The sequence below is a fragment of the Ranitomeya variabilis genome, chromosome 4 (genome assembly GCF_051348905.1).
Source record: "Ranitomeya variabilis isolate aRanVar5 chromosome 4, aRanVar5.hap1, whole genome shotgun sequence".
NCBI classification, from domain to species: Eukaryota; Metazoa; Chordata; class Amphibia; order Anura; family Dendrobatidae; genus Ranitomeya; species Ranitomeya variabilis.
In genome coordinates this window covers 560,537,533-560,563,423 of record NC_135235.1, presented here as the reverse complement: position 1 = coordinate 560,563,423, position 25,891 = coordinate 560,537,533, and the positions used below count along the sequence as shown (strand labels likewise).

Genomic DNA, 25,891 nt, shown 5'->3' with positions numbered 1-25,891 from the left:
ACTCCGCAGGCAATCCCAAAACCGTGCCTGCTGCAGGGGACAAGGACACTGCAGCTGCCATGTGGATGCATGATAAACTAGGGGTGATTATGGCTTTAGGTGTCTGTGCATTGGGTCTGGGTGACGGTAGGGAATGTATGAGACAATTAGAGAGAGAATATTCCAATGTCACCTGAAAATGTTATTTTTTTTCTATATTTTGTGATAGGTGGAGCAATTTGCTCCTGATAAATGCTAATTATTACAATACAGGCAAGGGATGAAAACAGAGCATCAGCAGTAATACTAATTCTTGAGCTGTAGTGACACCTGCAGGCAGATTGTTGTACTACACACATTTGTTGCTACGCCACCATTAACTTAGGATTAGATGCTCACGTCAGCCCAAAAATCACACATATACCATAGAGAACCCCTGCTGCAAATCCTCATGAGCTTTATATGGGTCTGAGTTCTGTTTTATGGCACAGCCCCCCCATATCTCCTTCCATAAAATAAAACCAACATCTACACCTTACACCGATATGTAACCGCCCAAGGCACCAATGATTTAGGACACAAATAGAAGAAATGTGTTGAATACAAAACAACTTTACTTTAAAATCAGATAAACATATGATAAAAATATTATTGCATTAAAGCAGTGGTCCCCAACCTTTCTGACCTTGAGAGCCACATTCAGCACTGAGAGAGGGTCGCGAGCCACATCCAGCTCCCAACCCCTTCAAAGTGGTGTCAACCAAAGCCCCCATTACAGGTATAATGATAACCAAAGCTTTAGCACAGAAATCACTCCAGAGCAGTAAACTGAGATCCAGGGGTTCCCACAATACCCCCATTCAGTATTCTCCCATCAATAACTTCCAACACACTGTCACATCCAGCTTTGAGCACCTCCTCTAACAGGTAGCACCATCTTCTTGCGTATCATACCTAAAACCCCTCAGGCCATGTGCACACGTTGCGGATTCTGCTGCGGATTTTTCCGCAGCGGATTTGGAAAATCCGCAGTGCAAAACCACTGCGGTTTTCACTGCGGATTTTATCGCGGTTTCTTCTGCGGATTCCTCTGCAGGTTTTCAACTGCACTTTCCTATTGGTGCATGTTGAAAACCGCTGCGGAATCCGCAGAAAGAAGTGACATGCAGCGGAAAATAATCCGCTGCGTTTCCACGCGGAATTTTCCGCAGTATGTGCACAGCGGTTTTTTTTTCCCATAGGTTTACATGGTACTGTAAACTTTGGGAAAACTGCTGCGGATCCGCAGCGTAAAATCCGCAGCGTGTGCACATAGCCTCAGACCGGTAAATGTGCATCCAGATCTGCACTTCTGTGCTGGGCTACTCACAAAATTCACCATTTTGAGATGTGTTCTTCATACCAGTTTGCTAGACATGGAGCTAATGTACCAAGCTGGCAGACAGTCGCGAGCCACAATTCATGGGACCACGAGCCACATGTGGCTCTCGAGCTACAGGTTGGGGACCCCTGCATTAAAGAATGAGAAAATCAATGTGGTTTGTTTTTTTTTGTTTTTTTTTTTTGGTCAAATATTTGTATTGAATTGTAATAGTCTTAGAAAATAATAGAACAAATCAACTCCAACAGCCAAGCCCCCCGCCTTCCCCCCCAAATCAGATTTCACCACTTCTGAGAAAACAATCTCCTATACATGAAAATGACTACACTAAGGGCATGGGAGACCACTTAGTCAGGCATGTTGTGTTTGCATTATTGCCCCAGAGAGGGGCATTCTTTTTCAATATTTAAAAAGGGGACCTTAATAAAACAGTATACAATCTCTTACTTAATGGAAGGAGGCAAGTCCCCACTCATTGAGCCCATAGAGCCTCATATTTGCCAGTTGTATGTCTTACAATGAATTCCTCTCTCCATTGAAATAAGCCAGTTGACCTTGTGCACAAATTCTCTTTTTGTAGGTGGAAGTCCTCCGTATCCAATGTTGTGCAATAAGCTTTCGAGCCCCATATAACATATGCGCCATTGCTGTTTTGTGTAGTTCAGATGCATGGAGATCTTCAACATATTCAAAGATGCCTACAAAGGGGGAAAGATCAACATTCACAGCATAGATTCTATTAATCAGCGTAGCAATCCCCATCCAAAAGACCACATCATGTAGAGCAAACATCTGACGCAAGGGGGCGTTAATAATAATAATAATAATTATTATTATTTATTTTATTTCTATAGCGCCAACATATTCCGCAGCACTTTACATTTTAGAGGAGACTTGTACAGACAATAAAAGACATTACAGAATAACAATAATCTCGTAAAACGGATGTAGTGAGGGCCCTGCTCGCAAGCTTACAATCTATGAGGAAAAAAGGGAGACCCAAAAGGTGGATGGTAACCATTGCTTTTGGGGATTAATCAAATTATCTTGGGTAGTGCATTCCAAAGAATTGGCGCAGCATGTGAGAAGTCTTGGAGACGGGAGTGAGAGGTTCTTATTATTGAGGATGTTAATGTTTTGTCATTAGCAGAAAGGAGGGCACGGGTAGGGTGGTAGGCTGAGATGAGGGAAAAGATGTAGGGTGGTGCTGAACTGTGGAGCCCTTTGTGGGTGAGAGTGATAAGTTTATATTGAACTCTATAGCTGATGGGTAACCAGTGCAATGACTGGCACAGGGTAGAGGCATCGGTGTAACGGTTGGTGAGGAATATGGTCCTGGCTGCTGCATTCATGACAGATTGGAGAGGGGAAAGTTTGATAAGAGGGAGGCCGATTAGTAGAGAGTTACAATAGTCCAGACGAGAATGAATAAGAGAAACCGTAAGAGTTTTTGCAGAGTTGAAAGTAAGAAAAGGTCAGATTCTATGTTTTTGAGGTGTAGATAACAAGAGTTCTGAACCCCAAATTATACTAAAATAGAGCTGCCCTTTATATACCTTGTTTATCATCTAATACCAATACTGATATGGAGGAAATGTATGAATGAAGTTCAGCAGTGTGTATGAGGCCCAGGAACTTCAGGAAAAAGTCCATTTCAGTAAATGCAGGTAGTGCAAGCCTTCCAATAGAGTAGGAATAGAGATGAAAAAAAAAAAAACATCTCTTGGAGTAAATATGTAGAATGATATCACCAAATAGTCAAAGGAAAATCCAAAGGGTACCAGTGCCCCACCTCTCCTGCCATGTGTTTTGCTGGGAAATAGATATTTAGAAAGCTCCTTAGCCCCCCTACTAGTGGTGGAGACTACTGCCAGAGTTTTAGGCTATGTGCACACGTTGCGGATTTGGCTGCGTATCCGCAGCAGTTTTCCATGCGGTGTACAGTACCATGTAAACCTATGGAAAACCAAATCTGCAGCGCACATGCTGTGGAAAATACCGCGCGGAAATGCAGCAGTTTATTTTCCGCAGCATGTCACTTCTTTGTGCGGATTCCGCAGCGTTTTACACCTGATCCTCAATAGGAATCCGCAGGTGTAATAACGCAGGCGAAATCTGCACGAAATCCACAGAAAACCCGCAGGTAAAACGCAGGGCATTTTACCTGCAGAAAAGTCCACAATGAAATCGGCAACGTGTGCACATACCCTTATATTTGTTCTCTTCATCAGATTTTTGCTCTGTATCGGTAAAAGGAAGATCTGATTATAACAATATGTAAACATATGAATCAGAAGAGAAAACGCCTGATAATAAAGATATACAATTTCTGATTATTCATTCTGATTTGGTGCTACTTGCATATCAATGCTTTTCCTGACATGTTCCTATCTTGCAGGATCCTGCAGTTTCCTCGCCCTGTAAAGTTTGAGGATGTAGAGCAGAAAGTGAAATTAGTCTTTGGGCAGCAGATGGACCTACATTACATGAACAATGAGGTAAGAGCGTCCTGAAATACAAGTCATGTTATTTTCCATGAATCTGGTGTCCCATAATGCAGCACAGACTGTGGAGATGTAATAAGGGAGCTGTCTGGTGTCCCATAATCCAGCACAGACTGTGGAGATGTAATAAGGGAGCTGTCTGGTGTCCCATAATGCAGCACAGACTGGAGATGTAATAAGGGAGCTGTCTGGTGTCCCATAATGCAGCACAGACTGTGGAGATGTAATAAGGGAGCTGTCTGGTGTCCCATAATGCAGCACAGACTGTGGAGATGTAATAAGGGAGCTGTCTGGTGTCCCATAATGCAGCACAGACTGTGGAGATGTAATAAGGGAGCTGTCTGGTGTCCCATAATCCAGCACAGACTGTGGAGATGTAATAAGGGAGCTGTCTGGTGTCCCATAATGCAGCACAGACTGTGGAGATGTAATAAGGGAGCTGTCTGGTGTCCCATAATCCAGCACAGACTGTGGAGATGTAATAAGGGAGCTGTCTGGTGTCCCATAATGCAGCACAGACTGTGGAGATGTAATAAGGGAGCTGTCTGGTGTCCCATAATGCAGCACAGACTGTGGAGATGTAATAAGGGAGCTGTCTGGTGTCCCATAATGCAGCACAGACTGTGGAGATGTTATAAGGGAGCTGTCTGGTGTCCCATAATCCGGCACAGACTGTGGAGATGTAATAAGGGAGCTGTCTGGTGTCCCATAATGCAGCACAGACTGTGGAGATGTAATAAGGGAGCTGTCTGGTGTCCCATAATGCAGCACAGACTGTGGAGATGTAATAAGGGAGCTGTCTGGTGTCCCATAATGCAGCACAGACTGTGGAGATGTAATAAGGGAGCTGTCTGGTGTCCCATAATGCAGCACAGACTGTGGAGATGTAATAAGGGAGCTGTCTCGTGTCCCATAATCCAGCACAGACTGTGGAGATGTAATAAGAGAGCTGTTTGAGCAACTGCCCATAAGTAAGCAATCTTTTGGCCTGCGCTGGTGTTATCCATGGTGCCAGCACAGAGATCTGGGTACATTCGTCATCAGTATTTGCTGCCACTAGTGGAAGAACTTTATGTAATGTCATCGTTCCCACCCCTGTGATTTCAGGTCAGATGGCGGCAGCGGTTGTAAGGTGGGTGACCAGATAAACGTTCTCAGCACTATAGGTACACGCATGCGTTAGATGAACCTTGTCAGCACCAGCCACCCATGTAAAGTGTGTGGGGGTCCTGACTCCCCCTCATTCCACAACAGCAGATGCTAAGGGAAAGCGGGATCATCCATGAGTCCTCATTCCCTACCCTGCTCTCCCTCTGCAGAGATATTCAGCAGACGTGTCTGACAGCAGCTTGTTCTCCTCTCCATTATAAGAACAAAGTCCTGCTGCTCTTAGACAGGTGGGAAGTTGGGGGATTGCTGTCAGCTGTCTTATGTCCTAAGATCATTTGACTGCTTTTCCCACTCTTTGTATTCACCAGGCTTTGATCACTAGATAGAAGAATAAACCATTTCCTTTCTTAGTGGCTTTGGGTATTGTGTGCATGTGGCCATGTGATACTATTAGTATATCTGCTCCTGTCTGACATCTCCTTCTCTTCTATGCAGCTGTCTATTCCCCTCCGAAGTCAGGATGATCTTGACAAGGCCGTGGATCTCCTAGATCGAAGTTCCAGTATGAAAAGTCTCCGGATTCTGCTCCTCTCCCATGACAGGAACCATGTATGACCCTCTTATGTGTATTGTGTTGTTTTGTCATTGCCAGTACAGGTTTCTGGTTTGCATGGTGTCTGCCCCTGCAATAGGGGGGTGTCTGCCCCTGCAATAGGGGGGTGTCTGCCTCTGCAATAGGGGGGTGTCTGCCCCTGCAGCATTGATCTCTAGCATTTGATGCTCCTCAAGTTCCAAAACGTCAACTTCCAGTATACCCAAGCAGCTGGAGACCCTTACCCTATAGAAATGACTTAGTGGTCCCTGCTTTATATGTATATTGTTGCACGTTTGCTTCTGGGACGAGGAGCCCATTACTGTTGCAAATCCCTATAGATCTCGGTGGCGATTGATTCCACATACATGAAGACTTCATTCGGAGAGGGCCAGGTGAATAGATACAAGCGTCCTCCTCCATCCTGGCAATAGTCTCTTTATGGTCCTAACTGTGACTGGAGAAGTATATAAAGTCTTTTGCTATGTCCTAGTTACAGATCCACCACTAATAATGAATCTGTATATCCTGTATAGTACTTCTTAAAGAACCGAATTCAAACTATCTTTTTTTTTTTTCTTTCCCCCATAGACATCCTCACCCCACTCAGGGGTCCAGAAACAAGTGCGGATTAAGGCCTCCCAGTCTTTGGGGGATGTCACTACAGCGTATCATACTGCAGAGACCCGGAGCCGACATCTGTCAGTCAGTGAGTAATCGCCAGGGGTTTATCTGATCACGTCTGTCCTAGCAAGTTCCCTATATGATATTCCTGATTCCTGAAAGTGGTTGTCCAGTCCTACGATATTGATGACCTTCCTTGAGGATAAGTAATCACTTTAAGATCAATGGGGGTTTGACACCAGGTACCCCCAAAAATAAGCTGTTACCACTTCCGGCAGTGACCGGGTGTAAACAGCGTACAAAATGGAACCACGCTGTCTGTTAGCTACAGATCAGCTCCTATAGAAGAAAATGGTAGCCGATCTACAGTAAGCATAGTAAACGAATATAAAAGTAGTTCACATCCCATTTACAGGAAATCGGAGAATTTATATTGTTCTCAAATGCATTCAGTTTTAGTTACACCATGTGAGTCAATACGAAATTTCATTTTTAATAACTCTGATACATTTCTACAAAAAAAAAAAAAGTACATCTCCTGCTCGCAGGCTCTCAAAATGCTGGCCGCAGCTCCCCACCTCCTGGCTACGTCCCCGAGAGGCAGCAGAGGATTGCCCGACAGGGCTCCTACACCAGCATCAACAGCGAGGGCGAATTCATCCCCGAGACCAGCGATCAGTGTGTAAGTGGGGGCCAGGACATGTCCAGCTTTCCTCCATTGTACAGGTCGTATGAATGATTATGGGAATTTGCCAAGATTGGATTCAGTAAATGCCTAATATTTCCAAAGCCATTAAACTTAATTTTTCTGATCTAGATGTTAGACCCACTGAGCAGTACAGAGAATTCAATATCCGGAAGCTGCCAGTCTCTGGACCAGTCGGAGGACAGGTATATATGATATACATAATACAGAGGACAGTATACATTTATACGGGGATGTGCAGCTGTTTAGAGAAGGGGATAAAGTATAGTTGAAGATCTGAACTAGGGTTACACTTCACCACCTGGAAGAACGCACTGGTTAAATGGTTTGATAGGTTTGAGATTCTGTTTTGGCTAATTTAAAGGGATGCGTCACTTTTCAAGTATCCTCTGACCTGTCACTGAGATATGTCAGACGATGGGGGGGTCCTGAAAATTGTTTAAGGGGTCTCTGCCATCCACTTCACTGAAAGTGGACGAGCATTACAGTCACATTACAGGGACTGAGATATTCTCCTGACGGAGTGCAATTATCATCGGGGGGCCGCTATAACGCAGGTGGCATCTTCCTTCAGTGACATGCATATGGGGGGCTGACAAACCCATGGCTGAGGGTGGAGTCGGTGGTAATAAGGAAGTCTGAGGTTGGATTTAATCTTCCGGACCCTTTGTATCGCAAATATTCAAAGCAGGAGACTTTGGACATCCCCTTCTTGCTCTATGTAGATAAAGGTGTCAGCCATATGATCTCCTGATGCCTGTGATTTTGGTAATTCATGTTACAGGGCTTCACGATTGAGTATTCTGCAGAGGTTTATGGGCTGAATCATTGGTCATGCATAGTTATGAGCGAACGTTCTTGGATAATGTCTTATCTGAGCATTTTCGGATGTTATTCAAGTATATTGGGTGTACTCGTATATTATGTTTGTCCCATGATCTGCGGCTGTTAGACAGCCTGAATACATGTGGGGATTCCTTAACGAACAGGCAATCCCTGTATGTGTTGTGCCTGTCTAACAGCCGCAGATCATGGGACTCGAACATAATATACGAGCACGCCCAAGATACTCGGATAGCACCCGCGCATGTTTGGATATGACGTTCTCCGAGCACCTTCGCTCATCACTAGATGTGCCTCTGCGGCTTTTTAACTCTCCACCTTGTGTTACTTTCCAGCTCTTCGTTCAGGAAGTCTCGAATGTCAAGAGCTCAGAGTAATCCAGACAACAGGCAGGATTTCTCAGGTACTTATAGAGATATCTCCTCCCGCCAGCACTCCTGTTGGAGAATGCTAAGGTTTTCTCTCCTTCTTTCCATGGCAGATCGGGAGAATCAATTCTATGATAAAGCTGGGAAGGGTGGGACGTATCCTCGTAGGTATCACGTATCCATTCACCATAAGGAATATACTGATGGTGAGTTCTTGAAGCTGAAAGGTCCTGACTTGAGTTTTTTTTTTTTTTTCTTTTTTAATATAACTGAAATTTTTATTAAGTGTTTTTTTTTTTTGTTTTTTTTTTTACTTTTTTAATAATCGAAATAAGCACAAAATATTCAGATTTTAACAAGCAAAATAGACAAAGAAGAGAATCAATGAGGATAGGGTACATTTAACCCCTTTCCATCCTTAGATGTATCCACATGTCCAGGTTGCCTGGTACTTGATGACCTTGGACGTATGGATACGTCCAGGTGATTTTTCGTGCGCAGACCACGTGCAATTGCCGCTGGGTGCCAGCTGATTCTGACAGCTGACACCCAGCACTCAGTGCCAGGAGCATGCCCGCAGCACTCCTGGCACTTTAACACCTTAAATGCTGCAATCAAACTCGATCGCAGCATTTCGGGAGCAGTCAGAGGAAAGACGGCCCCTCTGCCCTTGGTTGGGAGACCTGGCGACATCATCGTGGGGTCCCGATCGTTTCCATGGTGACCCGATGTCATCATGATGACATCCGGGTCACCATACCTAGCAAAGTTGCTTGATCATAAATTCTTGTTCTTTTATGCTTGGTATAAAATTCTGTGAGGCACACGTGGTGTCAATATGATCCATTTTTCGTGATCTCGTGTTGGTGAGGGTTTATTTTTGCTCGCTGAGCTGACGTTTTTAATGATACCATTTTGGTGCAGATACGATCCTTTGATCGCCCTTTATTGCATTTTAATATAATGTTGCAGCAACCAAAAAAAAGTGATAAGGTTAATCCTTTTTTTATATTGATAGATCAGGTGATTCTGAACGCAGAGATACCAAATATGTGCATGTTTGATTTTTTTTTTTTTATTATTATTATTATTATTATTATTATTATTTTGGGGTGAAAGGGGGCGATTTGAACTTTTATAATTTTTTTTATAATATTTAAATTTTTTTATTTCTTTTTTTTTTTTTTACTTTTGGCATGCTTCAATAGTCTCCATTGGAGACTAGAAGCTGCCATAACCCGATCGGCTCTGCTACATACAGGCAATGATCAGATCACCTGTATGTAGTAGAATTGCTGACTTGCAATGAGCTCCGACCACCAGGCGGCGCTCATAGCAATCTGGCACTGACAGCCTTAGGGTGTGTGTCCACGTTCAGGAAACGCTGCGTGTTTGACGCTGCGCAGAGCCGCAGCGTCAAACACGCAGCGTCCAGATGTTACAGCATAGTGGAGGGGATTTTATCAAATCCCGTCTCCACTATGTGTGGTAACACGCACCCGGCGGCCCTGCGATTCCGGACATGCGCGTCTTTTAAGATCGCAGCATGTCCGTGTACCTTGCGGCGACGCTGCGCCGCCGCAAGGTATAACACAGGGCCCTATGTGTGGGGTGCGATGATGCTGGATGTGTGCAATGAACACATATACCCTTAGAGGTCTCCAGGAGACCTCTGGTTGTCAAGCCAACCCACCGGTGACTCGCGATCACGTGACGGTGGTCACTGGTGGGTGGATTTCCGGCTCTATTGCCGTAAGCACATGTTAAATGCTGCTGTCAGCGGCATTTAACTGTTTAATAGCTGCGGGTGGATTGCGATTCCATCCATGGCTGTCCCGGGCACATGTTGGTTGTTCAAAACAGTTGACATGTCCCGGGAAAGATGTGGGCTCAACGCCGGAGCCCACATCAAAGGGAGGAGTCCGACATCGGCATAAATTTACTCCCAATGTCAGAAAGGGGTTAAAGGGCCACTGTCACCCCCCCCCCAGCCGTTATAAACTAAAAGAGCCACCTTGTGCAGCAGTAATGCTGCAGTCTAACAAGGTGGCTCTTTTAGTTTTTGGTTCATTTATTACCTCAATAAAGCGTTTTAAAAATTGGCCACACATACCAGATATTATACCAGGAGGCGGTCCGAAGCGTCCTGTATGAATCCCCCAACTGCCGTCACTCTTCTCTTCAGGGGCGATGGTACCCGCCCCCTTCGCGTTGTTGCTTCTTAAATCCGGCGCCTGCGCTGTGCGTGCCTGCCTGGGGCCTGCGCAGTGTTCTTTGTCAGTGCGGCCACACTGTTGCTGAATCCCCCGCCCCGCACTGTTATTCATTATGCACAGTGCGGGGCTGGGGTTCCTGGGAAGGCGGGGGAGCGTCAGAGATGGGAGAGCGTCCGAGATGGGGGAGCGCCTGAACAGCGCAGTGCGCATGCCCAGGAATGCCAGCCCCGCACTGTGCATAATGAATAACACAGTGCGGGGCGGGGATTCAGGAACAGGGTGGCCGCACTGCCCGCACAGGCGCAGTCAGGCACCCGGCATCTGAGATGTGACTGACAATGAACACTGCGCAGGCCCCAGGCAGGCACGCACAGCGCAGGCGCCGGATTTAAGAAGCAACAACGCTCAGGGGGCGGCGACCATCGGCCCTGAAGAGAAGAGTGACGGCAGTTGGGGGATTCATACAGGACGCTTCGGACCGCCTCCAGGTACAATATCTGGTATGTGTGGCCAATTTTTAAAACGCTTTATTGAGGTAATAAATAAATCAAAAACTAAAAGAGCCACCTTGTTAGACTGCAGCATTACTGCTGCACAAGGTGGCTCTTTTAGTTTATAACGGCTGGAGGGGGTGACAGTGGCCCTTTAAGGGCATAAGAATTCAAAGTTTTGTGAAAATGTAGCAACTTTCAAATTTCCCCGTTTTTTTTTTTTTTTTTCTCAGAATGTGTGAATTTTCTCAATCTCCAAATCAGTGGGATTCGTTGAAGCGTTCCAGAGTTATTACCGCATAAATTGACAGTGGTCAGAATTGTAAAAATTGGCCTGGTCATTAACGTGCAAACCATCTTTGGGGGAGTAAAGGGGTTAAAGTTTAACTGATGGAACATATTTCCCTTTAGTGGCATCAAAGCATACTACAAACTAAAACAATAAGGCTATGTGCACACATTCAGGAATGTCAGCAGAATTTTCCTGAACAAAACCGGACGTTTTCTGCAGGACATCCGCTCGCAGTTTTATCGTGTTTTTGCCCATTTTTTTTTTTTTTTTGCAGATTCTTCGCGTTTTTTTCCGGAGCTTCCCAATGCAATAATATAGCGGCAAAAATGCGAAAAATCCTCAAAATTAATGAACATGCGTTTTTTACTGTTATGCATTTTTTTGCAGAAAAATAACGCAGCATGTGCACAAAAATTGCGGAATACATTAGAATGATGGGATGCTTAATGTAAGCTTTTTTTAGCGTTTTTTCTGCGGAAAAGGACGGAAAAACAGAAAAAAAAAAAAACGGAAAAATCCTGAACTTGTGCACATAGCCTAAAAGACTCAGGTTCCAATAAACAAAACGTTATATATTAGTTACAGCTGATGCCTTAATAATCCAAATCCCGTCCACTTATTAAATTCAAATTTATTATTTAACAATTGATGAAAAGAAGAAAGGACACACACACATTAAGGAAGGGGGAGGGAAGGAGTACAGTAGTCCAAAAAGGTCCTAGCTAATGTTGAGTCTAGGAACAATCCCAGTTAGCCAAGATAGCATGAAATCTGTCCACATTCGCATTCTGTAATGCCATTCTAGGAATATCGCCTATTCTAGTTAATAAGTTTTGATAAGAGGGAGCAGTGGTCTGTTTCTGTTGGAGAGCGATGAAACACCAAGCTGCGGTTAACAGATGCAATAATAACTTAGATGAGTTCTTCCCCATCCTTCTAGGAGAAACATTTAGGAAATAGACTGCAGCATCCAGCTCCGCTTCCACAAAAAAGTAGCTCTTTGTTTTAAAACTCTCACTAATTCCCAAAATCCGACCTCCCCAGGCCAAGACCAGAAGATGTGATATTGAGAACCAGTTGCTGAGCCACGTCGCTAGCCAGTATTCGGATACTAAGGGTTCAGTGTATGGAGTGCTCCCCCATAAATTGACTTGAGTTTTAACATGTCCTCCTGACTTTGGTAGCTGCAAACAAAATATACAAAATGAACAGTTTGTCTGTCCACTTTACTCAATGCCTTGTTTGCTGTTAGGACGAAGAACCTACCCACGGATTCGGCGCCCTCAGGGCAATCTCTTCACCCTCGTGCCATCTAGTCGTTCTTTAAGCACCAATGGCGAGAACCTGGGCCTGTCTGTACAGTACCTGGAAGCCCGCAACCGACTGCGCAGTGCAGACAGCGAGAACACGCTGGGTGTGCCGGAGAGGAATGTGCCCACTAAATGTAAGATATTCACCCGTAGTCCGAGCCCTGGTTAGTGTCCAGTGCACAGTTTCTCTAGTTGTATTGTTATATCTTCTTTTTCAGCACCAAGTGCTCCTATAAATTGGCGCCGGGGAAAGCTCCTTGGGCAGGGCGCCTTCGGTCGGGTCTATCTGTGCTATGATGTGGACATAGGACGGGAGTTGGCAGCTAAGCAGGTTCAGTTTGATCCAGAAAGTCCAGAAACCAGCAAGGTCATTATACCCGTCTTTGTCATGTCGGCCTTGATAATGTGGCGCATCTGCACTAATATCGGCATCTGTGCTACATTCAGATTTGTCACAGTGTTTGATGCAGATTTTACATTGCAGCGGGTGAGATCCATTGTGAAACAGTCCAGTATAAATTAACTTCCTGTTCAGCCATTTATTACTCTTGTTTCCTTTGCTTGTATACTTTATTTTTGTAATCCGTAGAATGTTAATAAAAAATTATTTTATAGTTTTTCTTCAGAGTTTTCCATGTACAAATCCAGATGGAAAATCCACATTGTATATACCTTAATTCATTTTCAGACCATGACCTCAAGAAACATTGCAGCAAACTGTGCTGTGTGACCATGGCCTAAGACGCCCAACATCTGTCAGTGCTTCCGTCCTATACTGCCGTGTACTATCAATCTGTAGTGACTTTACCGCGGATATCGAACGTGTCTTCTGCTTGTTCTGCAGGAAGTCAGTGCACTGGAGTGTGAGATCCAGCTGCTGAAGAATCTGCATCATGAAAGAATAGTACAGTACTATGGGTGTTTACGGGACAAAGGCGAGAAGACGTTGACGATTTTCATGGAGTATATGCCAGGGGTGAGTGGCACATATATACACTCTTGGGCTGAAATAAGCAGTTAACAGTTAATAATGCATCCGAAAAACCTAAAGTAGTCTAGACGGCCATTAGTATTCAAGACTACAACATATTGCTGTCTGTTTAGGAAACCAGTCTGTAAACCCTTTAAATGGACCGTCCTCGTATTTTATTGAGCACCCTGTAATGCTACATGTAGCGGCGCTATAGGAGAATGGAGCATTTACTGCCATATTAGTACATTAATGTTTAGGAAACCCAATATACAGGGGCTCCATATAATCATCTTCTCATTTGGGATCCAGTAAATGGTTGTCTAAAGTTGAAAATCCCCTCAAAGGGAACATGTCACTGTGTTTTCTCTTTCGCCTCATTGGGGGACACAGGACCATGGGTTATGCTGCTGTCTCTAGGAGGCTGACACTAAGCTGAGACAAAAAAAGGTTAGCTCCTCCCCTGCAGTATACACCCTCATACTGGCTTCCAGACACCCAGTTCAAGCTTAGTGTCCGTAGGAGGCACACTGATTTTTATTCTCATGGATTTTTTCTTTTTAATCTATTCCGGACGAAGGGGGCGACGGATTCTTTCATGGTCCGATCTCCCCCGAACCAACAACAGGCGAGCACGGGAGTTTCACCTCACCGTATCCTCTCCTGCGACGTGGGAGCCACTGCCTGAGCTGATCTTTTTTGGGGCGACGGTTTTTTCCCTAGAAGGGCACCGTTCTCCCCACTTAGTCCAGACGAGCACTGGTGTTTTCCTCCAGTACCCTCTTCTGCAGCCAGGCCTTTTTATGCCGGACTGCCCTGTCCACCAGGTTTCTCCCTCGGCTGTACAGAGGCACTAGTACCCGTGGCGTCCGTGCGATATTCCCTGCATCACCACTGCATGCGGCTGATTCAGGGGTGGACGGTTCCTCTCCACCCCCTGTTTCTGGGGCTGGTGGATGGAGGCTTCCCATCCCCTGCACCGTCCCTGTCTTCCACCCCAATTACCTCAGTCCCGGTGCGCTGCTCCATCAGGGTAAGTGTCTCGGGGGTAGGGGGGGTGGTCACTGGTCCGGCGGTCCGGAGGGCTCCCCATGTTCTAGTGGCACTCCTTATTCTTGGGCCTCTTGATACCGCGGCCTTCAGCGGCAGCGCGCCAGGCCGATGGTACAAATTTAGTCCCCGGCTTCGGCCTAGACGACCGGGAACCTGGTGCTTCCCGATAGGCTCCGCCCCTTTTTTCGCGTCATCGCGCGGCTCCGCCCACCTCTAGTGGCGCTTCTCGCTAGGCTCCGCCCCTTTTTGCTAGGCTCCGTCCCCTTTTCGCGTCATCGTGCGGCTACGCCCCCTTTTCGCGTCATCACGTGGCTCCGCCCACCGGTCCTGGCGCTTCTCGCTGTGTGCGAGATCTTCCCCCAGGTCTCGGCGGCCATCTTGGATCTCATATGCACGCCGCAGCACCAGGTCTTCCAGCTGCAGCGTCCCCCACGTGCAGCTCTGTGCACGCCGGCTGTCGCCTAGTTCTCCTGCCGCCTCCCTCTTCCTCGTTGGGACACAGGACCAGGGTAAGGAGACCGTCAGCGCTCTCCTGCAGTCTCGCTCTCGCTTCCCCTCCCAGGGAATCAGGCTAGCCCCTGGCATTAGTTTACACCATGTCCCAGTCTAAGACTAAGAAATCCACAAAGGTGCATTCGACCTTTTTTTCTGCGTGTACCACCTGCCAGGCTCCACTTCCCCGCCCTCAAAGCTCTCCCCTCTGCTCTGCCTGCGATGTCCCAGGTGCCCAGGAGCCCTCCACCGCCACCGACTCCGGTGTACCTAGCCCCCCCCCGTGGGTTGTTTCACTTTCGCAGTCCGTGGATTTTTTAGCCAACGCCATCAAATCCATTCAAAATCCTCCCGGGGAACGGGGCAATCCGTTACAGGTCCTAAGGGATCCCTACGTAGCAGGGGATTCGTCTACCAGCAGGGGCCGCTCTCCACTTATAGAGGCACGGTCGTCCAGAAAACGGATCCGTACTACCTCTCCTGGGCGTTCACCTCGCCACTCAGTTTCTGGCAGCTCCACCTCTCGCTCACCCTCTTTGGGGGCTCGCAGCGTTCAAGACTCTGAACATGAGTCCGAGGTATCATTGGACCCGGAGGCTCCGGAGTTCAGAGCTACGGTTAACTCCCTCATTGTAGCAGTCAATCACGCGCTTAGGGTGGATGATGACCCTAATTCCGCTCCGGAACACGCGGTTTCTTTTACCAGAACCAAGCGTTCCCACAAGACTTTTGCCTCTCACCCAGCTTTTCTTGATATAGTCAAGCGTCACAGGGAGCGTCCAGATAAACGTTTCTCGGGTAAGAAGGATCTGGTATCGAAGTATCCCTTCTCAACAGATCTCGTGAAAGACTGGACGGATCCCCCTATAGTAGACCCTCCGGTCTCGCGCCTTGCCTCTAAAACACTTCTCTCAGTCCCGGACGGCGCTTCAATTAAGAGTCCCACTGAACGCCAGCTAGACTCCCTAGCTCGCTCAGTGTATGAGGCCTCAGGCTCTTCCCTGTCCCCCTCATTCGCCGCGGCTTGGGTGACTAAGGCAATGGTTTCCTGGGCGGATGCTCTAGCGAAATCTATTCACGAACAGGACCTCCCGTCTGAGATGGCGGACCTGGCTAAGCAGTTAGCCATGGCCAGTGATTATGTGATGTACGCATCTCTTGATGCGGCGAATTGCGCAGCATCGGCGGCCGCTAACGCCATCGCTATTAGAAGGACTCTTTGGCTCAGAGAATGGCGCGCAGACTCCTCCTCTAAAAAATCTCTGATCTCTCTCCCTTTTCAAAGCGGGCGCCTTTTTGGCGAAAGGCTTGACCAGCTTATTTCCGACGCCACGGGAGGAAAGAGCAAGTTTCTTCCCCAACAGAGGCCCAAGGCGGCTTTCCAGCGTCAACCTTATTTTCGCTTTCGGTCCTTTCGTACCAGCCCAGCCTGGTCCAATCCTACCGGTCGCCCCAGATCGGACCGATCCGCTCGCACAGACAGAGACGTTCGCCCCTCCTTCAGGCCGATCCCTTCCTGGCGCGGAAAACCTAGGCAGCCCAGAACCAGAGGTTCCAGACCTCCCAGATTCCCGTCTCAATGACTCGGGAACGGCGCCAGTCGATACCACCAGAGTAGGCGGACGTCTACTCCTTTTTCAGCAGGCCTGGCTCTCCGTCGTTCAAGACGGATGGGTCAGGGACCTGGTATCGTCGGGCTACAAAATAGAGTTCTCCTCTCCTCCTCCAACCCGGTTTTTCCCCTCTCGTCTCCCCAGCTCGGGAGCTCAGTCTCGCGCCCTTCTTTGCGCTATCCACTCCCTCCGCCAGAGCGGGGTCATTGTTCCGGTCCCGGAACACGAGAGGTTCAAAGGTTTCTACTCAAACCTCTTCGTAGTGCCAAAAAAGGACGGAACAGTGCGCCCCATTTTGGATCTGAAACTCCTGAACAAGTGTGTAAGAGTCCGGCACTTCAGGATGGAATCACTCAGATCGGTCATCTCTTCGTTGGAAAGAGGGGAATTCTTGGCCTCGATAGACATCAAGGATGCCTATCTTCACATCCCTATTTTCCCGCCTCATCAAAGGTTCCTCCGCTTTGCCATTCTGAACGACCACTTCCAGTTCACGGCCTTACCCTTCGGTCTTGCTACAGCGCCCAGGGTATTCACCAAGGTCATGGCGGCTGTCATGGCCATCCTTCACTCGCGAGGAGTCGTCGTGTTACCTTACTTAGACGATCTCCTCATAAAGGGTCCATCTTTCCAAACCTGCGAGTCAAGCGTCCACATTACCCTGGATTCTCTCTCGCGCCTGGGCTGGCTGATCAACTTGGACAAGTCCTCTCCCGTTCCTGCCCGTCGGATCTCCTTTCTGGGAATGATCCTGGACACTTCAAGGGGGCTGGTTTTGCTTCCTCGGTCCAAGGCTCAAGCGCTTCAGCAGGGAGCCCGAACGCTCCGTCATCTTCGCCCGCGAACCATTCGGTTCGCCATGAAGATCCTGGGAAAGATGGTTGCAGCAATCGAAGCGGTTCCTTTCGCTCAACTCCATCTCCGCCCCTTACAACAGGCTCTGCTGGACAACTGGGACAGGAGTCTCCCATCTCTCGACCGTCCTTGCCCGCTGTCTCCGCGGGTCAGACAATCCCTCATATGGTGGACCCTGGGTCCATCTGTTCTCCAGGGGAAGTCCTTCCTCCCGATCCGCTGGTTAGTGGTAACTACCGACGCCAGCCTCCTCGGCTGGGGGGCGGTGTTTCTTCATCACTCTGCCCAGGGCCGTTGGATAGGTCGGGAATCCAGTCTCCCCATCAACATCCTGGAGATTCGGGCTATCAGACTTGCCCTGAGTCACTTTCACACCCTGCTTGCGGGTCACCCTATACGTGTCCAATCGGACAACGTCACGGCGGTGGCTTACATCAACCACCAGGGGGGTACCCGCAGCAGGGCAGCGATGCAGGAAGTCTCACATCCTTCGTTGGGCCGAAATCAACCATTCCATCATCTCCGCGGTGCACATTCCGGGAGTCGAGAACTGGGCGGCGGACTTCCTGAGCCGCCAGGGCCTTGCCTCGGGGGAGTGGGAACTCCACCCAGAGGTCTTTCGACAGATCTGTCTTCGCTGGGGGACCCCGGACGTGGATCTGATGGCGTCCAGATTGAACGCCAAGGTTCACAACTTTGTTGCTCGTTCTCGGGATCCCCAGGCCATCGGAGTGGACGCGCTGATATTCCCGTGGCATCAGTTTCAGCTCCCATACGTGTTTCCTCCTCTTCCCTTACTGCCGAAGGTGATCCGAAAGATCAAGACGGAGGGAGTTCCGGTCATCCTGGTCGCTCCAGACTGGCCTCGTCGCGCGTGGTACGCGGAACTCGTCCAGCTCGTAGCCGACGTGCCCTTGCGGCTACCAGACCGCCCAGATCTACTTCGCCAGGGACCGATCTACCATCAGAGCTCAGGGGCCCTACGTTTAACGGCGTGGCTGTTGAAACCTGGATTCTAACTCGTGCCGGTTTCTCTCAGCAGGTCATTCCCACCATGTTAAGTGCTCGTAAGGCGTCTTCCGCCTCCATTTACCACCGCGTCTGGAAAACCTTCTTCTCATGGTGCAGGCTCCGAGGGCTTCCTCCGCTCGTTTTCTCTATCCCTTGCATCTTGAATTTCCTTCAGTCCGGTCTTGACTCCGGTTTGGCACTCAGTTCCCTCAAAGGCCAGGTCTCAGCGTTATCCGTGCTGTTTCAGCGCAGGATCGCCGCCAACCTCCAAGTCAAGACCTTCATCCAGGGAGTCTCCCATGTGGTTCCCCCTTATAGGATGCCGATAGAAACCTGGGATCTCAACTTGGTCCTGGGGGTTCTTCAGGAACCCCCGTTCGAACCCCTTCAAGACGTTTCGCTCTCTGTCCTCTCTTGGAAGATTGCCTTCCTGGTAGCGGTGACGTCCATCAGAAGGGTTTCAGAGCTCGCCGCCTTGTCCTGCCGGGCACCGTTTCTAGCCTTTCATCAGGACAAAGTGGTCTTACGCCCTTCTCCGGCTTTTCTTCCGAAGGTGGTCTCGTCGTTTCATCTTAACGAGGACATCATCCTCCCTTCTTTTTGCCCGCAGCCCAAGCATAGGGTCGAGAAGGCTCTCCATACTCTAGACGTCGTACGGGCCCTCAGAAGGTACATCTCCAGAACGGCTCATTTCAGAAAATCGGATGCCCTTTTCGTGCTCCCTGAGGGTCACAGAAAGGGTTTGGCTGCGTCTAAATCCACGATAGCCAGATGGATTCGATCTGCTATCCAGGAATCCTATCGGGTCAGGGGCAGCCCTATCCCGGCGGGGATTAGAGCTCACTCCACTCGGTCGATGGGTGCTTCCTGGGCCATCCGGCACCAGGCAACAGCGGAGCAGGTTTGCAAGGCCGCAACGTGGTCCAGCCTGCATACCTTCACAAAGCATTACAATGTCCACATCCAATCCTCTGCGGACGCGGCCCTTGGCAGGCGTATTCTGCAAGCGGCTGTTGCGCATTTGTAGTCAGATGGTGCACGGAGTTATTTGGTTGTATTGTTTCCCTCCCAGGGACTGCTTTGGGACGTCCCATGGTCCTGTGTCCCCCAATGAGGCGAAGGAGAAATAGGGATTTTTGTGTGTACTCACCGTAAAATCCTTTTCTCCGAGCCACTCATTGGGGGACACAGCACCCACCCTGGTAGCCTTGCGGCTCGTTACATTTTTTGGTCTTTGACTGTTTGTTTGACATGTTATATTCTAATGTTTCTTCATATTTTATTGTTATTATCCTACTGCTTTTGCACTGAACTGGGTGTCTGGAAGCCAGTATGAGGGTGTATACTGCAGGGGAGGAGCTAACCTTTTTTTGTCTCAGCTTAGTGTCAGCCTCCTAGAGACAGCAGCATAACCCATGGTCCTGTGTCCCCCAATGAGTGGCTCGGAGAAAAGGATTTTACGGTGAGTACACACAAAAATCCCTATTTCCCCATATACAGCAGGACCAGCATCTTTCAGCAATCTGTTATAGCATTCTGGTATGCTGTACATATGTCCCCAATGTGCTCTGAAAACTCGTATGCCCAGCGGTCCGGTCTGATTGGCGTCTCTGGTCATGATCCGGCGCCTTATCTCTTCGTACGATTCTCGTTGTCCTTGCTTCGTGTGGCTGCTGCTTCCTACGTCCTCCACACAGTGACCCTTCCCCCAATCCTGGGCGGGCAGGTGCACTTATCTCTGCCGTGTCCTGCCGAGGGCCGAGAGCAAAGTACTGTAGTGCGAATGCGCTGACTTTACCTACAAGTCATCGGCGCACCTCAGTCTTTCCCAGCCCATGAGCACTGTAGTACTTTGCTTTGCCCTCGGCAGGGCAGAGAGAAGATGCATCATCCACATGAAGCAGAGAAGGATTACTGCAATCGTAAGAAAACACGAGGCACCCACCGGACTGCGTCATCTGTGTAATAAAAGCTTTGCGCCTTACCGAGTGGTTTGGGGACGTATATACAGTATTCTAGAATGCTGCTGTGACACAGGGCTTACAGGTGCTGGCAATACGTCTATCTGGGGAAACCTGATGATGGCTACCCTTTAAGGACAATAATTCAAGAGCAGAATTTCAGTTCAATAATAATTTTATATAATTTTTTCTTCCTCCCACCAGTCAGACTTTTAGAAGTAAACCCTTTTAACCCATTAGCAATGATTGCGGTTATAGAGTCTGTATTAAATGGGCGAAAAAGAATAAAACCTGACTACCGTCTTCCAGAAGTGGCACCTTTGTTGCCTTTAAGCTGTGTCTGGTATTGTAGCTCAGCCCCATTGACTTCAGTGGATATCTGACTCAGCCCATGGAAAAGAGTTGCGTTGTTTCTGGAGGAAAATGGCCATGCTACTCTTATTTTTGACTCCTTTTTGCCTGAATAGTCTGATGAGGCCACCTCTTACAAAAAGTGATTGCCACGAAAATGTGCTGATTTTTTTATTTATTTTTTGGACACCACAAACCATATTAAGGGTGGTAATGCATGATCCATATAACTCACTGACCGCTCGAGTCCTCAGGAGCCACTTATAAGGACTGGATTTGGTGTTGTGTTCCTGGGAGAAGCCTTTACTCTATTCTTGGTATTTTTTATGTAAAAATCATGACAAACATTCTTTCATTTTTTTTTTTTTTTTAAGGGATCAGTGAAGGATCAGCTAAAAGCGTACGGGGCATTAACGGAAAACGTCACTCGTAGATATACACGGCAGATCTTGGAGGGAGTTTCTTACCTGCACAGCAACATGATTGTACATAGGGACATAAAGGGTAAGATCCCGATGCTGCATTTACTCTTACAAATAAAGACCCTGATTCATTAAGAGCGGTGTTGTTCATGCCATTCTTGATGTTGGCACCTGATTCATAAAGTCCACAGACTGGAGTAAGATTTCTGCCATAAGGTACATCATAGCTACTTATGAATTATCACGCCCCATTCTGCCCCACCTCTGTTAGCCAAAATTGGCGTGAAACTTTGACTTTTTTTTTTTTTTGTTTTACTCCCGTCTTCTGGGGTAAATATAAGTCTGGGGTAAATATTTTAGAAGAATCAGGACCCAAGAATCTGTGTCCTGCACCTCAACTTATGATTTATCACTGCAAGATGTCACCATTCTGGACACTAACGATACCTCCTCTCATCTGTTGTCTTTGCTTTTTTTTTTTTTTTTTTTTTTTTTTTATTCTTTTGTTCCAGGGGCCAACATCCTCCGGGACTCTGCAGGGAATGTTAAGCTTGGTGACTTTGGGGCTAGCAAGCGGCTTCAGACGATCTGCATGTCAGGAACAGGTATCCGTTCTGTGACGGGTACGCCATATTGGATGAGCCCGGAGGTGATCAGTGGGGAAGGTTACGGGAGGAAAGCTGATGTCTGGTAAGTCGATCACACTCTTGGATTCAGTATATTAGAATACTGCTACAGGTCTATGGGTGTCGGTACACGGGAAGGAAACCATGCAAACAGGACAGCCAGATGTAGTTTCTGTACGTTCTCCCCTGTATATAAGACTACAGATATGTGTGCTAGGCACAAGAGCCAGGTATATCTGATGGCCCCTATGCTACCATTTATTCCAGCTAACCTGATCAAGCACACCAGCCCACTAAACAAGGAAAAAATATCCGGTTCTTGGTATATTTAATATGGCCTCAGTGCTTTAATTTTTCTTTTTTTTATCCTTTCCCTTGTGTCCTTATCGCAGGAGCCTGGGGTGCACCGTGGTGGAAATGCTTACAGAGAAGCCTCCATGGGCAGAGTATGAAGCCATGGCTGCCATTTTTAAAATTGCCACCCAGCCAACCAACCCTTACCTTCCACCAAGCACATCGGAGCATTGCCGGGACTTTGTAAAGCGGATACTGGTGGAAGCGCGGCAGAGGCCGTCTGCTGAGGAGCTCCTACGGCATCCCTTTGCCCAACTCTCCTATTGAGTCTTCATCAAGGTGTCATCCTTCCCTTGAACATGAACGTTGTCCAGAAAGATGGACGCCAGCTGTCGAAGGGAAGGCTCTGGAGCATTTTATGAGACGCGATGACAATCTTCCCTCCTACCTTACCCCCACCCCGACTACCTATCGCTGGCTGAGTCTAGAACGGGTTCTAGATCCAGCACGGCCTTGGGTTGGTGTCAGTGTTAGAGCAGCAGAACAATGGATTATTTTTTTACTTTGAAAAGACTTTGATTCCTGGAAAAGAGTTCCTCGTGCTCAAAACCAGAGACACAGTATAAAGGAATGGTGCCTGATGACTTCCAGTAAAATCCTGCACCGTCCTCCTCTCCCAGCATGAAGGAGTTCTTCCACGTGTTAGACAAGTGCCTTAACGCCTCTTCAGCCAGGGAGCATAGTAACCACAGCCCTGTGGCCTCTTCGTTTTGTGTTATGAAGTCCAAGCATTTCAGTGATGGTGAGAAAACCATAACATTGACCCTACATCATGGCTGCAAGTAGATCTCCCCCCGTTAAACAACATTGTGTTTAACTGCTGTGCTGATTAATTTTATAATACCGCATGATTATAAAAGTGGAGTCTGAGCTCTGACTGTCCTGACCCTCTTCAAACAGAAATCACTTTAGAGCACCACCCCAGTGTTTTTTTTGTTTCTTTTTTTATTTCAGCATTGGAGTTATTCTACTAATGCAAGTTCCCTGTTCCTAGTAATATACTTACCAGCCACCATCTTCAACTCTTCCTGGCGCCCCCGCCATCTCATTTCGCCATCTTGTGACTGCAACTTCTGACTTACCGGAAGTCAGAGGTAACGGTCGCAAGCTCTCAAAGTATGTCTCTGAGAGCCTTGTTCTGGGCACAGATAAAAGGTGAAGATGGTGGCGGGTAATTATAAGACTATAGATTAGATGCACCACTCCATGGCTGAAAAAAAAAAAAAGCTGAAGTGGTGCTTTATATTAGAAAATTATAACTGCCTGAAGCCACCACTAGGGGGAGCTTAGGAGCTAACTGCAGACTGCTGCATAGAGTTCAATACAAACTGCATTCAACAAGCTCCCCCTAGTGGTGGATATAGGTAGTTCAAACCGTTATAGAAATTAATCTGCACAGTGTTGTGGACCTAATTAAAAACCATATGATGTTCATGGGGTGGATGTCTACGTTTCATTTCCTGACCAACCTTAGATTTCTTACCTGCAGATCCATGTGTAAGGGATTTACACGCAGCGTGCCTTAGTGACAGGTGTGTGATGTTTACAGTGCTAGTCTACATGCCGGTTTGACAAGGTATATTATGTGTGTGATATATGCATTACACCAAGAGTTTCTGTTATCCTTGGACATTAAGTATTTGTCCATGAATGTAATGCCTAAATTAACACTTTACATTGCCCTAGCATTAAAGGGGTTTTCTTCTCTTAGGTAATATCCTATAGCTATGCTATAAATCCCCATCTGTCACCCACTACTATGCCAAGAAAGAGGTGCTGTCTTGTGCCTCTGGAATTTAAAAATCAGGTCATACTTGGGAATACTCTTTAAGTGGCGATCACTGGTTTTGCATTGAAATTCCTAGCAGCTGCATTGTGTGTATGTGGCTGCCCTAAAAGGATAGTTTCTAGTGAGTAAAGGGGTTGTCTGTCCATATTATACTGCCTTTGTTGGAAGGGTCACCTTATCTCAAGATGTCCTGATGTTTGGACCATAAGAGCTGGAAACTGTGTGAGAGAATCTGACCGAAAGTGTTGTCTCCTTGCAGCGCCTCCACAGGGCAAATTGGGTATTATACACTGTGTTATACAAGTGCTTCTGACAAAATTAGAACATCATGAAAAAGTTAATTTATTTCAGTTCTTCAATCCAAAAGTGAAAGTCCTATATTATATAGAGTCATTACAAACCGAGTGATCTATTTCAAGTGTTTATTTCTGTTAATGTTGATGATTATGGCTTACAGCCAGTGAAAACACAAAAGTCATTATCTCGGTAAATTAGAATACTTTATAGCACCAGCTTGAAAAAATGATTTTTAAATCCAAAATGTTGGCCTACTGAAATGTATGTTCAGTAAATGCACTCAGTACTTCGTCGAGGCTCCTTTTCCATCAATTACTGCATCAATGCGGTGTGGCATGGAGGCGATCAGCCTGTGCCATTGCTGAGGTGTTATGGAAGCCCAGGTTGCTTTGATAGCAGCCTTCAGCTCGTCTGCATTGTTGGATCTGGTGTCTCTCATCTTCCTCTTGACAATACCGGATAGATTCTCTATGGGGTTAAGGTGAGGTGAGTTTGCTGCCAATCAAGCACAGTGATACTGTTGTTTTTAAACCAGGTATTGGTACTTTTGGCAGTGTGGACAGGTGCCAAGTCCTGCTGGAGAATGAAATTTCCATCTCCAAAAAGCTTGTCGGCAGAGGGAAGCATAAAGCGCTCTAAAATTTCCTGGTAGACGGCAATGCTGACTTTGGTCTTGATAAAACACAGTGGACCTACACCAGCAGATGACATGGCTCCCCAAACCATCACTGATTGTGGAAACTTCACACTAGACCTCAAGCAGCTTGGATTGTGTGCCTCTACACTCTTCCTCCAGACTCTGGGACCTTGATTTCTTAATGACATGCAAAATTTACTTTCATCAGTAAATAACACCTTGGACCACTGAGCAACAGTCCAGTTCTTTTTCTCCTTGGCCCAGGTAAGAAGCTTCTGGCGTTGTCTATTGGTCATGAGTGGCTTGACACAAGGAATGTGACACTTGTAGCCCATGTCCTGGATACGTCTATGTGTGGTGGCTCTTGAAGCAATGACTCCAGCAGCAGTCCACTCCTTGTCAATCTCCCCAAAATTTTGGAATGGCCTTTTTTTAACAATCCTTCCAAGGCTGCGGCTATCCCGGGTGCTTGTGGACCTTTTTTCTACCACACTTTTTCCTTCCACTCAGTTTCCATTAATATGGTTGGTGAACAGACAGCTTCTTTAGCAATGACCTTTTGTGGCTTACCCTCCTTGTGGAGTGTGTCAGTGACTGCCTTCTGGACATCTGTCAAGTCAGCAGTCTTCCCCATGATTGTGGAGCCTACTGAAACAGACTAAGGGACCTTTTGTTAATTATTCTAATTTACTGCGATAATGACTTCTGGGTTTTCATTGGCTGTAAGCCATAATCCTCAACATTAACAGAAATAAACCCTTGAAATAGATCACTCTGTAATGACTCTGTATAATGAGTTTCACTTTTTGTATTGAAGAACTGAAATAAATTAACCTTTTGATTATATTCTAACTTAGTGAGAAGCCTCCCCCCTGTATGTAGATGTTCTGCGTCCGCCATAGTGAGAGACTGAAAGTTCATCCATCCCATTAGAATTCACAGATCCTAATAGGGTAACTGTTGTCTTAAGGTACCTTCACACGAAGCGACGCTGCAGCGATAGCGACAACGATGTCGATCGCTGCAGCGTCGCTGTTTGGTCGC

At 47.2% G+C, this 25,891-nt stretch overlaps 1 protein-coding gene across 1 annotated transcript in view; it reads left to right on the top strand.

Moving 5' to 3' along the window:
* The window catches only part of MAP3K3 (mitogen-activated protein kinase kinase kinase 3), a 38,869-nt gene extending 15,532 nt beyond the window's left edge, over positions 1–23,337 (top strand). The window contains exons 4-16 of the mRNA XM_077252772.1: positions 3,759–3,858; positions 5,470–5,583; positions 6,158–6,275; positions 6,739–6,872; positions 7,008–7,081; positions 8,075–8,142; positions 8,221–8,313; positions 12,359–12,550; positions 12,635–12,783; positions 13,261–13,392; positions 21,097–21,226; positions 21,657–21,834; positions 22,163–23,337. Of these exons, the coding sequence (XP_077108887.1) occupies positions 3,759–3,858; positions 5,470–5,583; positions 6,158–6,275; positions 6,739–6,872; positions 7,008–7,081; positions 8,075–8,142; positions 8,221–8,313; positions 12,359–12,550; positions 12,635–12,783; positions 13,261–13,392; positions 21,097–21,226; positions 21,657–21,834; positions 22,163–22,391 (1,711 nt within the window). The 3' untranslated portion in view covers positions 22,392–23,337. The remainder of the gene's footprint in view (positions 1–3,758; positions 3,859–5,469; positions 5,584–6,157; positions 6,276–6,738; positions 6,873–7,007; positions 7,082–8,074; positions 8,143–8,220; positions 8,314–12,358; positions 12,551–12,634; positions 12,784–13,260; positions 13,393–21,096; positions 21,227–21,656; positions 21,835–22,162) is intronic.
* The last annotated feature ends 2,554 nt before the right edge of the window (positions 23,338–25,891 follow it).